Source organism: Dicentrarchus labrax, unplaced genomic scaffold (genome assembly GCF_905237075.1).
Source record: "Dicentrarchus labrax unplaced genomic scaffold, dlabrax2021, whole genome shotgun sequence".
NCBI lineage: Eukaryota > Metazoa > Chordata > Actinopteri > Moronidae > Dicentrarchus > Dicentrarchus labrax.
Window position 1 is genome coordinate 12,337,583 of NW_026136722.1, and position 15,801 is coordinate 12,353,383.

The following is a 15,801-nucleotide window of genomic DNA, read 5'->3' on the forward strand; positions in this document are numbered from 1 at the left end:
TTAACAAGCCTCTGGGAGCACTGTCATTTTCTTGAAAACGCCAGGAGACATTCTTGTTAATTAGCAAATGATGTTTCCTACAACCCGGGTGGTTCCCTCTGGAAATTAAATCAGCACAATAACCTAATTCAGTCAGACAGAGGGGCCACAACCATGTCCTGGTATGTGAAAAATGACATTAGAAAAGGTGCATGATTTTTTAAACATGAAATAATGCAGGATTATATCATAGGATTATATGAATGTACTAGAGCAAAAGTTTTAAGATAGTGGACAACTTCATGGCAGTCCATGTTGACTGTCATTTATCATTTCCTTAAGCTTCTACAAAATTCTCTTTTTTAACAACAATTATCTAAACTGAAAAGAAAAACAACAATCACTCACAGAAATACATTTGCCAGTAACCCCAGGATCCTGTTCCGCTCTACAATACAGTTGTGCACTCTAAAATCAGAGAGAGGACAGATGGACAGTGACAGACCTGCAGACAGACAAGCAGCGAAAGGATTGGCTTTCGCTCCCTGGTACCAATAAGGTTTATCCTAATTGTGGTGTACAGATGAACATTCAGCTTTATTTATTGAATATTCAGTATGTATACATTTGGCATCTTATAGCTTTACTAAGACAAACTGCAATCTATATACAATGTATCTACACTGAACAAAATTATAAACGCAACACTTTTGTTTTTGCCCCCATTCATTATGAGCTGAACTCAAAGATCTAAGACTTTCTCTAAGTACACAAAAGGCCTATTTCTCTCAAATATTGTTCACAAATCTGTCTGTGTTAGTGAGCACTTCTCCTTTGCCGAGATAATCCATCCACCACACATGCTGATCAGACAGCATGGGTATTGCACAGGTGTGCCTTAGGCTGGCCACAATAAAAGGCCACTTGAAAATGTGCAGTTCCATCACACTGCACAATGCCACAGATGTCGCAAGTTTTGAGTGAGCTAGTTGACAACAGAAATACTAGTCAGTTAAACTAACGCTGGTCAACGTTGGTTAATTGCAACTTTACGCCACTAGTCGGGGTTTCTGTCATCTATGTTTTGTCATTCACAAAGTTAATCCAGCCAGAGGTGGAAAAAATATAAAATAAAAACTCAAAAGGCATCATGTATCAGGTTATCCCACAACAGTCAAGCAGTCATGAGGGTGACCTCTCTCTTCATCTAATAACACAAAACAGCATCCTCATTTTCTTCCTAATTATTCACAACGTTGTCCTGCAGAAAGTTATTGTCCATATGTTGCCAGTTTCAGCAGCATCCCAACGTGTTAACTGACATGTAAATGCCGATAATGTAACAAACTGCCCCTGCGTCAAATGCGTGTAACAGGATATACTAAGTAACTTCTGAAGTATGGCTGTGTGTGTTTGTCTATTTAGAATAATGTCATGTCAAGTTTTGTGAAATGTTGTTGTGTTTTGTGAAATTTCTTTCATGTATACACTCAACAAAGAGGGATTACTTCAAGTGTTTTCTGTGACTGCAATAAAAACAGGAGTCAGAGAAGAACTGACGCTGCGCTGCCACTGGGCATTGGGAGCTACTGTTTTAGCACAGCAAATAATAGTTGATTTCCGGTTCTGTAACTTTAGCCAGAGCTAGTGAAAAACACTAGATAATAATAGATAGTTCTATGGAATTAATTCTCTGTATGTATTTGTTTGTTTGTCAAGTTCAGGTATTGGAATCGGTATAGGGAAGGAAAAATGGTATCGGAACATTTCAGCTTCATCTAACTGGAAAATTGCTGTTGCAGGGATAGTAGTTACAAGGTGTATCCTGGAAACAAAAGCCGAGTGCAGTCCTTATGTTCTTCAGTTGGATATAGCTGGTGGGTCTAGAAATATTAACACGTTACATTTTAATTCAGTATTTATCTGTGAGCCAAGGTTCAGTTTCCACAGCTTTATGATTCAGTGATTTGATATAATTTCTCTTCTTTCTCTCAGTCAGTATGAGATTAAGACAAAGAAAGAGGAGTGGAAGACTAATGTCTGTAACTATCAAAGTAATGAACAAATACACTAATCAAACACTGTTCTGCTGGTGTTTCCTTTCTAATGAAAGAAAAAAAGAGTAGCAATCTACAGAGAGCTATTATGTTCATTTTGAAAGAAGAGAAGACATCAATGGTCATAATTTCCACTGTACTGCAGTCAAGCTAGATGGTTAATAAGGGAGCAATTCCCTTTACATAAATAGATACCAGAAGGGCCAGAATAGGCTGTCAATGCTCCATATTAATCCATTCCCCAAGCCAGTGCAGAGTAACAGAGCCCAGATCATTGTGCAGCTACAAAAGCAAGTGAAGCAACTTGGAGCAAAATCTAAGAGTTTCTGAAAGGAGGCACATAGAGATTAGGAATGTGGAGCTCCTCAGAGAGATTACTCCACGGCCGACAAAGACAGTGAGAAGTCTTTTTCTCCTGCTTGAGGCAGAAAGAAAGGTCATGTTATTTTGGGATAGGGATTGTTTCCCGGGTTCAAGTGCTGTGATACTCTGAGGGGCAAATTCACAAAGAATGAATTGCGGCCGCTGATAGCACCTTGAATTGCGCACCATTTGCAACCACTATACATACTGTGTCAAAGTCCGATTAGTCAGTTTAGCGTCTGATAAATGTTCATCTGCAATTTTCTGGAATGGTCTCAGTAATATTTGTTCTTAAATGTATTTAAAGTAAACACATGATAATAATTTGAAACCAGTGGTAAAAATAATCTCTCTCTCTCTGTCTCTTCTATATAGAAGGCTGGCCCGTGTGGTCCGACCCAACAGACGAACTACTGTTAATGCTGGTTCTGATAAAAAGTTGTTAGAACACACAGTGCATCACAGTTTGTTGTGTGTGGGGCTGCATAACATTATGACCACCAGGGTGCTCAGGTGGTCATAATGTTATGGCTGATCAGTGTATATGAACTCCCTCACTCTTTCATTTGTTTCTAACTGTGTGATGCCTCTTGTTTTTCTATGACTCACTCTTCACGGAGTGTTTTTTCAGAATGATTGTTATTTGGGGTGCTTTCACTGCGCTCTCTCCCTCATGTCTCTGGGTACATGGGCATCTGTTTTCTCTCCAGTGCATAACCATTGTCTCTGTTTCTCACAGCGCTGCTACCATGATCACTGGAATGTCTGGGTGTGACACCCTTTTAAATGCACCTAAATTATCACCAACTCTCTAAAGACGCAAATAATCTTCACCGTGTGGCTGTAAGCCTTTATGTTTGTGAATTGAGGCTCTTTTGTATAGAAAGGAGCAAATTTTGTGCTAAATGTATGCATGTTACCTAATTTAAATAAGTGTATCGCTGTATTCCTTCAAATCAAGCTTTTTAGTTTAACCAACACTTCACTATTCCCTGCTCCATTTGTGAGGAGATCACGTAAATGGAAAGAAATAATAGAGGTCAACAGGGAATTCTCTGTTCCAAGTTCAAGGATAGTTTAAATAAAAACAGTGCTGCCTAGGAGGAATGTTTGCATGTTTTTGTTAAGGAAAGATGAGACTGGCTTAAGTGTCTAGGTGTAAATATTATTTTCAAATTTTATTAGAAGTCCAAACTAAACACTCTAAAGCACAACATTACCTCCAGCCCCATTGAAAGAACATTTCTTTCTATGCCTTTAGTAGTAACATTGCTCTTAAATCCTTAACAGCTAAGGAAAGAAGCAATTTTGCCAAGTGGGTCATGACTCTAAAGTTTTATTTGCCAAATCTCTTTTCCAATGTGGGTTCGGGCCCACCATCAGACTTGATTAACTTCAATTAAACTGTGTCAGTACATCTTGTTGGTAACATTTTAAGACAGTTTCCATCAGTAAGATCCTCAGAGGATACATGCAAGTACAAATCTTGCAAACATTGAAGACGAGAGTAAAAGTGGATTTTTTTTAAATTTGGAATTTCCCCATTGTGGGACAAATAAAGGAATATTTTATCTTATCTAATGTAAATGTGAACTGATTCCATAAAATACTCAACAGTTGAAGCCTAAAACTGAAAGATGATTCATTTACACAGGCACTGTGAAGAGCAGAGCTCCTAAGTTTGACCACAGTTAATCAAGAAATGTCATGAAAGGGGTGAGCGATGGCGTGCTGATGAAATGTTAAATCAGGCCTGGTTTAATAAAGCACAATGGTTTTCAAATACGTGTTGGGGAACCTTTTGGGTCACAAGAAAATTAAAGTGGATTTTAAATTATTCTGGAAATATCAGCTACAAAAATGATAAGGACTACAGTGTCCTCTTTTATTGCATAGGTAATACGATTTATTTTTACTTCTGCTACTCTATGCCCAGCACTATGTAAACTTTTGGTTTTATCATTAGTAAAAACAAGCAAACTCAAAGAGACCTGGATGAACCATCATGTATTGATTTAATCCCCCCGCATTCTCTTGTGAGTCTCTTCTTTCTATTCACTGAAAAATGGCAGTCATTCAAGTCACAGAGATGGTTTATAATTTTTTGGTCTCTTTGTCCTTTCAGACTGGCTGCACCTCTTTATCTCATTTCTTTCTTTCACATCCATTCCATAAGTGCCCTCTCACCTTTGCTTTGCTAGCCTCTCAGAAGCCCCTGGAGACCAAGTTTAGTCACAAAGTCACATCAGACATTGACCAGTTTATAGGAATTTTCTTAAGAAGACAATTCCAAAAAGGAACTGTATGACACCTGGCTTTAATGCATAATTTAAAAAGCATGTAGCATTTGAATTGTGTGAAAGTGTGATGAAAACACTGATACTCTGTGAAATTTTACAGTGATGAAATCATATTCTACTTACTACAGATTCTAGTTCCTAAAACTCATTCATTAAGATAGTCTCTTGGGTTAAAAGTACTTTTTTCCCCAGTGCAGCTCCATGATAGTTTTGGGGACACCCCTGAGTAATTGAATGCAGAAATTGGCTGCATCATAAGGTTAATACTGTGAACTGAGATTCTTGCTATTGAAAACATTTCTATCACTCATCACCATCAATAATGTTACATCTCTTTCTACCAATATGACAGAAAAAAATGTCCCTACACTGTTCATTAACATTAACTCACAGACAAAAGCCAGTTAAAATAAAACATTCTCACTCAGGAGGGCTACAAAACTGTGAAGATTACTGTCCAAATAAAACCAGTTGGAAGGAAGCAGCCATATATCTGTCTAGAGGAATAACATCACAATTGCCAGTATTCAAATGGCGGAAACAAGACCCCTGTTGTCAGCCAAAATGAGCTCTTCTACAGTGAAACTACTGTTGGACTAGTAAATAATTCATTTATCTATAGTCTATAGCGAATTCTGATTGGGGAGCGATCTGCTCTGAAGAAAAGTAAATCTGAAAAAAATAAAATAAAAAAATGAGAGTGTGTTGTTAGTAGACTTATGAGGCCCAACAATGTGAGCATCCTCATTCAGTTTTTGAAATTTTTGCTCACAAGGAATCTTAAAACTGTCTTTATTTGAGGAGCTGTAGTAGATATTTTTTAATACAGATCCATGGGAAAGAAATGCGTTCCTTTGTTCAGCTGCTGAATCACAATGGCCTGTGGTGTGGTGTGTGAAGTCTCTTCATGGGCCATAAGAAAAGTTCATCACCAAACAAGGACTCTAGGACTTTACAATAAAACCTTGTCAAAGTGAGATCTGTGAACTACAATCCCTGTCTAAGAAAAGGAACTATCAAAATATTCCCCTCCTCCCACAGGCACAGTGTTATTTCCTATTATTGACCTACACTACTATCCACATTTATTCACTCTACTACCCTAAATGTGGAGCAGGAGCTCTGGGCTACAGATTGATAACACTCTTTTCACCATTTTCATCACCTTGCAGTGACACACATTTTTACCTGCTTATCTATGATGAACTTGAAACAAATGGGTCATTTTAGAATAAAGGATTTTGAGGAATTGGGATAGCTTTTAATATGTAACATAAACTGCAGCAAGAACTAAATAATTTGTATGATATGTATCTGCCAACGCCCTGTGCTTTATACAGATTCACATATATTCACATAAATGATACCTCTGAAGACATAAAAGATGAACAACAACTGTCATTGAGCTACTGATAAAAAACAGAAAAAGCTGCTCAATCATATGACATTTTTAGATGGTTGATTGAAAAGTGCGTTGTGCTGGCCGTTGCCCTGAATAGTCAGTGTCCTTCTCTATCACAAGAACAGTTCACTGTTCAGGGTGGATGAAATGGATAGGGGGCAGAACTGACCCAGATAAAGTTAGGCAGGAAACTAACATGGAGTAAAACAATCTACTATATGTCCTGATTTTTCAAATTCATCTTCTTTCATGACTGAAGAAATGTAGTATTAATGACATACTGTTCAAGAAACAATGCACAAAATGACCAGCCACTACTATCTGCATATAGAGCTCAAGATCAAATCATTTGCAAGTGGAAATTCAAAGCCTGTCACCATTGAGGTAACTAAGAACTGTATAGAAGAAGGTGTCAATAGTATGTCATGAGGAGAACATGCTGGCTAACATGCTTAGTATAGCCCAGCCTTGTTTAAAAAACAAACAAAAAACATGGAATTTCCACAAGGAGTGGGGAAAATACTATCTTAGCTTGTATCGCCAAAGAGAGGCAACTTGACAGAGCTTTTCAGAACCATGCTTAAATCCCATAAGAGCGACGGCCCAGCCCAGAGTGAACTATGTAAACAAAGTTAGAAGAGAAGTAAAATCTCAGCTAGTTTCAGAATTGTCAATTTATGTAGCAGATGAATAAAAAGACAATTGAGACATGGAGGTGTTTATCAAGGCTGCCTCCTCACTGTTTTAAGATTGCAAGAAATAGACTGAAATCATGGCAGCTGTCAACTCAGTTATCCAGAAAACATGTGGCACAAAAATCCAAAGTAATATCAGTACATCTTGAGGATAAACTGAAGGACATGTGTTTTCCTTTCTCCAGTTGATGAGTCCACTGATACGGTTCCATTAGAAACATCCATTAGGCGTATGAGGACATAAGTACAAAGAGACACAGCTGACATTTTTCCCCCATTGAAAGGTCACACAAGTGATAATAATATTTATCAAGGATGTTTTGAAGTGTGTCACAAAAAAGCTTGCGTTCAACTCTGACAAGCAGTCTTAAAAGGTGGTTCATTCTCATTTGGAGAACTGATGTGGAGCACACGAACATGCTGTTCCATGTGTGCAACAACCAAGTAAAGGACAAGTTTTGTTGTGATTTATAGAGTTAAGTTTCCTGATATCAATGAGTTCTTCAAGATTTCTAAACATACAAAATATGCATAGCTCGAAGACAAACAGTGGTCAGCTGAGTTTCCACTCACTGTGACTGCTGTCAACTAAGCTGCAACACCAGGATTTGTTCTACTTTCAAACCATGCACTCAAAATGTCAGCATCATTGCAAAGAAACACAGGAGCTTGACACCTCACATGGCACAACGCAAATGTATAAATGTCATCAGACTTTGACAGAAGCTTTACCGACTTTGCCTCAGCTGAGCCTGTTGCTATGTATAAATGTGCTTCCTATTTTGCCCAGATATATGAAGATGTGGATGACACTGCCTCCAAAATTGGATCACTCTTTCACCTGGACACAGCTGCACAAGAAAATGAAATACCCCCCCCTCAAAATGGCATTCAGATGAAATGCAAGGCATCTGAAAGGAAGGGTGAGTTATACACACAGTACTATTAAAAAGAAAATCTCAACATAAGAATGTAGCCATGTGCTTGTCAGCCCTTTTTGGCTCAACCTACCTATGTGGGTTTGCATGTTCTCACATGAAGATTAAAAAAAAGGAATTAAAAAATACAGGTTAAGTGCAGTGTAAGTGTCCTTCAATTGAAATGTTTGCTTGCAGGCTAAAGCCATGTGACTGAAATAAATGATAGACCTAAAAGAGGCTGGGGATTTTCTCCTGGGATTCATCAGCTGCTTATCTTTCTTCCCTTGAATTGGATCCAGGTCTCCATGATTCAAAGCATGGCAGCTAATTCAGACAGACTTGTGTGTTGTGACTGGTGTGTGAGTGCATGAAGTGTCTTTCACCTTTCTCCTCCCAGAAGAAGCAGCTGGTATTGTCTGGATGTGTTCAAGGTTATTCAGCCAAGTCAAAAGTTTCATCCATGTTAGTGAATCTGCTGGGCATACCTTCACAAGACCAGAGGATGAGAAGAAAAAAATTAAAGTGTTCCTATTGAGGTTTAATGAAGTTAAATAGGGAAAACAGACACAAAATAAAATCTTTAAATAAGGGTAGTGATTAAGACCTCAGAAAATATCCATAACTCTCTTTTATTAAATAATTATAAAAAAATTCTTAAGTCCTCATTTATCCCTCTCGGATGCAAGCTTCTAAGATTATACATCAAGAAAGCCTCTTTCCCTTCTTATAATGTTAGGAAACAGGAACAATTTATAGCCAAAATTATTTATTTTAGTCTTAAAAGACATAATCCCTGATACAGGTTAGCATCATGTTTAAACACAATTTTTTAAAATTGTTAATTATATATTCATGTTTGAATTTTATGGACCAAACAGGATTTGGCAGCAGTGGTGGCTCACACATCCAACTGGCAAAATCAAACAGCTTAATTGGGTCATCAGCTGCAGTGATTTGCTCTGGTCACAATGATCACAATCAATTAAGAAACAGTGGCTGAGTTCTTTCCAGATGTCGAGACAAAGCCGATGGATTCTTTCTCCTCCTCCAAAGCAGCGAGTTGACTGTGAGCTACGAGCGTTATTAATAGCCACTGCAGGGGTGTCGAGGGTCTTTGGCTGTCAAAGGGGTTGAGGTAGCACCAGGGTTCAGAGCAGCGCTGAACCACCATCTCCTCGATGGGTGAAAGGCTACTGAACAACTCTGTTTTAAAGCTGTCTTTCTTGAACAAGACACATTTTCCTTTGTTCAGTTTTAAATTACTGTGAGGGGATAACAGTCTAACAACTGCCAGTGGATGACAGTGGCGAGCCTGCTGTCATTCAATATAAACTAACATTGGTGTATGTGTGACAATAAGATGTTCAAATTTAACCTGCTTTTACCTTAGATTTTACCTTGCTTGGTTGGGGAGGCAGGATAGTTCTCACTTTAAGCCTATAGGGACAAAGAAAACAATTTAGTACAATTAAGGCTCTCTACTTAGTTAATAGCAGAGAATAAGAAAAGACCTCCATCCTTTAACCATTCTTAGTGAGATGTGTGGGCCCTATTAAAGCAACAGAGCACAGAAAAGAAAGTAATTCCTTTGGCTGTCTCCTGTGGCTGTATGCACCACTATGCACCATGTCATGTGCAACAGATGAGACCAATCGGAGGGTCCAACATTATGCATATCCAGAGGCCTGCTGCACCTGCACAGGAGGAGTAAGCCGCTGCTTTATGGTTTTGTCGATTATAGTCCATCCTGAGGTTCAGTTTACTGCATTCAGCTGCTGGCTTTTATGTACTTATCTGAGGTTCACTTAGGATTGTACTGTGGTGTTTGGCTGTCTTTCCTTTACAAAAATACAGCAGATAATACCTCAATACATCTTTTTAGCAATGTATTATCTAACCGTGTTTTATGTCGGACAAGGTAACTGGAAGAGTGATACGGTGTCAAAGAAGAATCAGCTCTGACCGTAAATTGTGTACAAATACTTGGATAGCAGCCTAAACAAAGACTCAAGACAAATAAAAAAGATAACAATGTCTGAGTCATAATCCTACTTTTAATAGGTCTTTAATTCAGGAATTCTTCAAAGGATTTCTGTGCAATCTGTGAAGCAAGACATTGGCTTCGTAATATTTTTACAATAAAAAAAATGTACCCAGAAGAATACCAAATACAGTGTGTGGGATTGACAGAAAATAATTGGACATGTCCATACGAAATAAAGAAAGTCAGTTAAACAGACCTAGTAAGACAGCAACTGAATTAATCAAGGGATCAATCAGGTGTAGTTCATGTTTTAATGGATCCTAAAAGTCTGTACTGAGCTTCCTTGCCAATGCAAGTCAAGACTTCCCTGGCATTTATTTGCAGAGCAGTAGATTGAAGGAAGTGAAGTTATGATGGGTTTCAACACTGATCAGCATGCGTTCATCCAATTTTCGATCGACATCATGCCTTTCAGGCCTGTTCTCCACTGCTGAGGAAGCACAAAATTTATCCAGATTTATTTGAGAAAATTATCTTCCAGAAGCAAGGCACAGCCCAGTCAAGCATTTACAGCCACAGCAGCAGGCTCTACCACTCACTATGAAGACTCTTCTCCTCCACTCAGGAAGCCCACAGCAACTGACAAACCTGGAAACCTTTGTGTCTGATTGAGTGCTGGGAAGCCAATTAGAGGTGTTTGTCAGTGGAGGAACACTCACTATAGCCACCATTTGGTATGGCAATTCTGTGACTGAAACAGCATTAAAAACTGCAATTTTTTTATTTCCTTGTTTATAAAATGACAAAACAAAACAAAAAAGGCAAACTTGCTTTCAATTGTAGAATATATATATATATATGTTGTTGATATATGTGGTCTATATGCCTTGCCAAAAAACCCATCAAGAAACAGAGAGCAACAACTCTAATGGCTCTAGTGACCGACAATACTAAACACATTGTGATCTATGTTTAAAATTATCTGCTTATCACTCCTGGTCATACTCTGTTTAGCAAGAAACAAACAGTTTCCTTTAGAAGGTTAAGAGAGCCCTTTAGAGACAAAGACCAAGCTGCTGGGGCTAGATGTGACAACAGACCAGCAGTGCTCTCTACTGGCAAGAGAAATAAAAATAAAAATTCATCAGACTCCTCAATTTCCTCAGTACAGTTTTCTTTAGGATCAGTGAAATGGAGATTGGTTGGTTGGTAGGCCATATGCATACTGACAAAGGTTTCAGTGAGTACACATTGGTCTTTTCACATGCCATTAAAAATAAACATGATGTGTATTTCTTTTTGGTATGTGACATACTTGAGAATTACTATGTGTATTGTCCATATTTGTGCCACATGTATTATTCATTATAAATCTGTTCAATGAAATGGGTTAGGGTTAGGTTTTACACATTCAAAGATATTGATTTTATATTTATACAAAATTAAATTCAGGCATTCATCTCAATTCATCTGTATTGGACTATTACTTAAATACAAATAACTATTATTACTCCCATGTTAACAACTACAGATACAAATACAAATAACTATTATTACTCCTATGTTTCCAACACTGTTAAGGAGGTAAAGTTGTGCTGTCTATCACGTAGCCTGCCTGCCTGCCTGCCTGCCTGCCTGCCTGATGACATTTTGCCTACTTATTCACTGTAGCTTAGGACCAGATTTGAATGACAGACATTGCAAACTTAGAGGATATCTTCAGCACGATAGTTAGCAAATCAATCAGTGAAATTCATGTGCAAGCACAACATTGTTATCTGGATTTGGTTGTCCTTTAGAGCATGACCAGTTCATGGTTGTCTAAAAGAACCCAGATACCAAGAAAAAGAGCAAACAGAAAGTTAGTCATTACAATCATAGATGTGATTAGGAAATGGACCTCTGGAACTGACCTAATCCTGAACTGCCAAAAAAGTGAATCAAACAGAAATTATACTGACATTATAGTTTTTATGTTTTAAGTTGTAATTGTGTAGACAGGTGCTCACAGTTGATTTTATTCAAATATAAGGACGTGTGACAAGGGGGTTGGTTAAATTGATATTTAATATGAGCTATATACTTCCAAGTTTGAGTTAAGAATTGAAATACAATTTTGCCTCTCTTATCAAATGCTCCTTTCTTAAAAAGGTCAAGTATGAGCAAAAATAAAAAAAATCCTAAAGGGTCTAGTGCACTGGGTTCATCTTATCTCTGTACCACTGTATATCAGTTAAGATCTACTGCAAATGCACTCAGTGACAGGACCCTGAGTTTAGTACACACCAAAGGCCACTTACACTGAATCCCTTAATAGGTTAGCAATGCAGTGTGTGTGTGAGATATGTAAAGAATAACTGAGGTATATGTACATATAAATCTTAGAACTTACAACAGTTAATTACAGATAACGCCTTATCAAAGCAATGGAAAGCATATTCTAATTTTACAGACTTAATAACATAATAATAATTGGGGACATTCGATTATTGCAGTGAAATGATCAAGAATGATGTTGATGTAAAACAAAATATAAAACTAAGAAAAAAACACGAGGTCAGTTATTAGCAACATTCAGCACAAGTGGACATGAATGTGTTAATATACACTTTAAGCGCACCTGACTTAAAAAAAAAAAAAAAAAAAAAAAAAGGTTCGGGGGCTTGTCAGACTTCATTCCACATACAAACATTTGCACAAGGTTCAGTCATTCAGTATTTCACAGCCTGTCCACCTTAAATCAAGAGCTCCGAGATTTAAGGTAAGCAATAGAATTTAGACCTTAAAGCATCAAAACATGTAATGTTGAAAATTTCTGAAAATAATTACAGTTGCAAAATTGCATTCTGTATTCTGCAGTATTTAAATTTTGATGTAAATATTCTATCCACAGCTGGTATGCAAACCATTGTGCTGTTGGTGTTGTGGGTACTGGGAACATCGCTGGTGTTGCCAGACCCCGACACAGCTGGGGAGAAAGTGGTCGAAGAGCCTATTCCATGTTCTAAGGGATGCAACTGTCTTCATGATGACTACACCTTGGAGCTCAACATGTACTGCAGTGTTCGAAACTTCACACAAGTCCCACCTGACATACCCCCATCCACTCATTCTATCTGGCTGGATGGCAACTTGTTCACCTCACTCCCAGCAGGGTCTTTTAAGGATCTTAGTAACCTGGACTTTTTGAATCTAGAGAATGGCAAGCTGATGACACTCGACCCTCAGGCTTTCAAAGGACTTAGGTTGCTAGCCCACATTCACCTTGAACGAAATCGCCTCCGGGTGATACCAGCTACAATCTTCCAGAATACACCTAACCTTGCTTCACTTAGTCTGTACAACAACCAGCTGGCTCGTATTGAGGAAAGACTGTTTGCAGGACTCTCACACATGTGGCTTCTCAACCTAGGGAGGAATTCAATTGCAGTTTTGCCTGAGACAGCTTTCCAAGACCTGCAAGGTCTACGGGAGCTTGTTCTCGCAGGAAATAGACTTGCTTACTTGCAGCCACAGCTTTTCCAAAATCTTGTTGAGCTTAAAGAGTTGGATCTAACTGGAAATTACCTCAAGGTTATCAAAGCTAATGTGTTTGTTAAACTCACTAAACTACAAAAGCTTTACCTGGCCCAAAATCAGATTGTGACAGTGGTACCCAGAGCCTTTGTGGGGATGAAGTCGCTAAGATGGCTGGATCTCACAAACAACAGACTGACTTCTCTCCATGACGACACTTTCTTGACCCTACACAATCTTCACGTACTGCGTCTTTCCAACAACTCTATCACTGGAATTAGGGCCAGGACTTTCCGTGATCTGCAGTACTTAGAAGAGCTACGACTCAGCTACAACAGGATCCGAGCCCTTGGGGAAAGGATCTTTGAAGGGCTTGGTCATCTGGAGGTCCTAGAGCTAGAGCACAACCAAGTGCAGGAGGCACAAGTGGGTAGTTTCACAGGGCTCTCTCATGTGGCTGTCATCAACCTGTCTGGAAGCTGCTTCCACAGTCTGCCCGACCAAGTATTCAAAGGTCTGTCAAAGCTTCACAGCCTACATCTGGATAGAGGTTGCCTAACAAGGATCACAACTCAAGCTTTCAATGGACTCTCTGGTCTACGAAGGCTTTTCTTGCAGCACAACAACATCTCTGTGGTGGAACGCAATAGTTTTGTGGACCTGGTGGGCCTACTGGGACTGGACTTGAGTTTCAACAAGTTGGAGGTTCTCACAAGCCATACATTCTCTGGCCTCAAGAATGTGGAGTACTTGCTGTTGTCCAACAATGAGTGTCGACAATTTTTGCAGAATGGCACAAAACAGTTACTCCCAAAGCTCCGTTATCTGGACCTCAGAGCTAATGCCTTGACAAGCATGGTCCCCGATTTCCCAGAGAGTATGGAAAAACTTTTGCTCTCTGGCAACAGGTGGAAATGTGATTGCAGTGCCCTCCCACTCAGAAACTACAGCTTGAGGAATCCGTTGGTGATACCTCGGCAAGTGGAGACCCATGCAGAGGGTGAAGAACCTGACACAACTATCACCATATACAACAACATTACATGCACCAGCCCACCACGTCTAGCTGGTCAGGACCTGCGGGATATTGACAGTGAACACTTTCAAAGCTGCTAGACAAACCCTCACAGGGGTTTTTAAGGCATTGGTTGGTGGCAAGAAAATATTTCTGATGTTACCCATAATATTTTCAACAATGTAAACTCATTCAGTTTTCTGATTTTGTGATTTTAACTGTAATACTAATGCATGATTCAGGTTCTTGTTACAAATTTACTATTTACACATAAATGTACATATAATATTTTTAAAAACAGCTCTGCTATAATTGAAAAGACCAACCAACCAATATTTCTGTTGCTTCAACTTTATGGAGTTATATCTTATTATCGACTAATAATTAATTGTGGAAATAATCTAATTGTGGAAAATTGCAATAAAGTTGGCAAACCGTCACCTTTTGGCAAAAAAGGGAGAATATGACGGCATGTTCCTCAATCCACCACAAATGCTTTCAGATAATTAAGTTTATATTGACAATAGAGAGTAAGATGGATCAGAGTTTTAGCACTTTGGATTTGGACATGTTTGGACATTCCAGGAGATAAAAAAAAAAGAAGTTAACTCGTAATGCATTTAGATGAAAGTATATTAAAATATTTTAAAGTTTAATGTTCATCAATAAACCACTTGGACCTCCCTTCATGCCCATGAACACATAAAGTATCAAATTAACACAAGTGTGATAGCATTTTTACTGATGTGGTCATGAGCATTTTGGGACAATAAAAATGGGAAACTGCCACAAACTGTTGAAAAACCATTAAGAAAAATGGAAACAGATGATTTTTTGAGAACCACATAAACCTTATGCAAAACAAAGAGCAACAAAACTGGCATCTTACAAAATGAAAAAGTGATTAAGCTGTAAGTCACAATTTGATCATTCATGTGGCTGGCTGAACAAACGTTTCTCAAAAGGCAGGAGGCAGAAGGAAATATCTGCACAGCTCGGAAATGTATTCAAGTATGTTGTTATGTGTGTATATGGTTTAGAAAATATCCATGTTTGTTACTTTAAAAAATACAATGTTGCCTTAAAAGCGCAATAAACATTTTTAAATCTGTGTGCCTGTGTTCCATGTACCCACAAAATTACCTTTCCACATCCAGCTCAGATAAATCCACAGCTGTACACCACTTCCTTACCCAGCAGCACCTCAAAGTTCCACAGAAACAAAATACACAACAAATACAAAACCTTTCAGTCAAACAGTTTGCTCCATAAGGTCGACGCAGCACCTGCAAGATGTAGGTTGAATAACATCATTTTAGCACAGCTATCCAAGCTAGCTTACCTAGCTTACCTGTCCTTTCTTCATTTAGTTCATGTTCATAGAATGATTTACTGATGTCTGTGCACCAGTTAGGTTATATTTGTGCAAACTTACGTTACTTAGTTTAACGTACCGTACCTTGAACATGTCTCTGTCTCTCACACACTCATAAACAGTCTGAGCAGAAGGCCTGTAGAGTAATCCTCTGTTCAGGTGCAAAACACTTTTTTCGCTTCCTGACAGTACCTG

General features: G+C 38.5%; 1 protein-coding gene and 1 long non-coding RNA gene across 2 annotated transcripts; one reads left to right on the forward strand and one right to left on the reverse strand.

The window, feature by feature from the left end:
• Positions 1-8,055: 8,055 nt before the first annotated feature.
• Positions 8,056-15,785, reverse strand: LOC127356576 (uncharacterized). Its single transcript, XR_007882005.1, has 3 exons — positions 15,691-15,785; positions 9,102-9,153; positions 8,056-8,201 (listed from the first exon to the last, which is right to left on the reverse strand). It is a non-coding gene; the product is annotated as an uncharacterized LOC127356576 (long non-coding RNA).
• On the forward strand, positions 12,326-15,342 carry igfals (insulin-like growth factor binding protein, acid labile subunit). The gene is made up of 2 exons (XM_051388428.1): positions 12,326-12,461; positions 12,594-15,342. Exon 2 carries the CDS (start codon positions 12,599-12,601, stop codon positions 14,330-14,332), a length of 1,734 nt encoding a protein of 577 aa, XP_051244388.1. The 5' UTR covers positions 12,326-12,461; positions 12,594-12,598; the 3' UTR covers positions 14,333-15,342.
• Positions 15,786-15,801: the final 16 nt, after the last annotated feature.

Excerpts from the sequence above, each read along its gene's own strand:
- igfals (XM_051388428.1), top strand. The coding sequence starts at position 12,599 with ATGCAAACCATTGTGCTGTTGGTGTTGTGGGTACTGGGAACATCGCTG.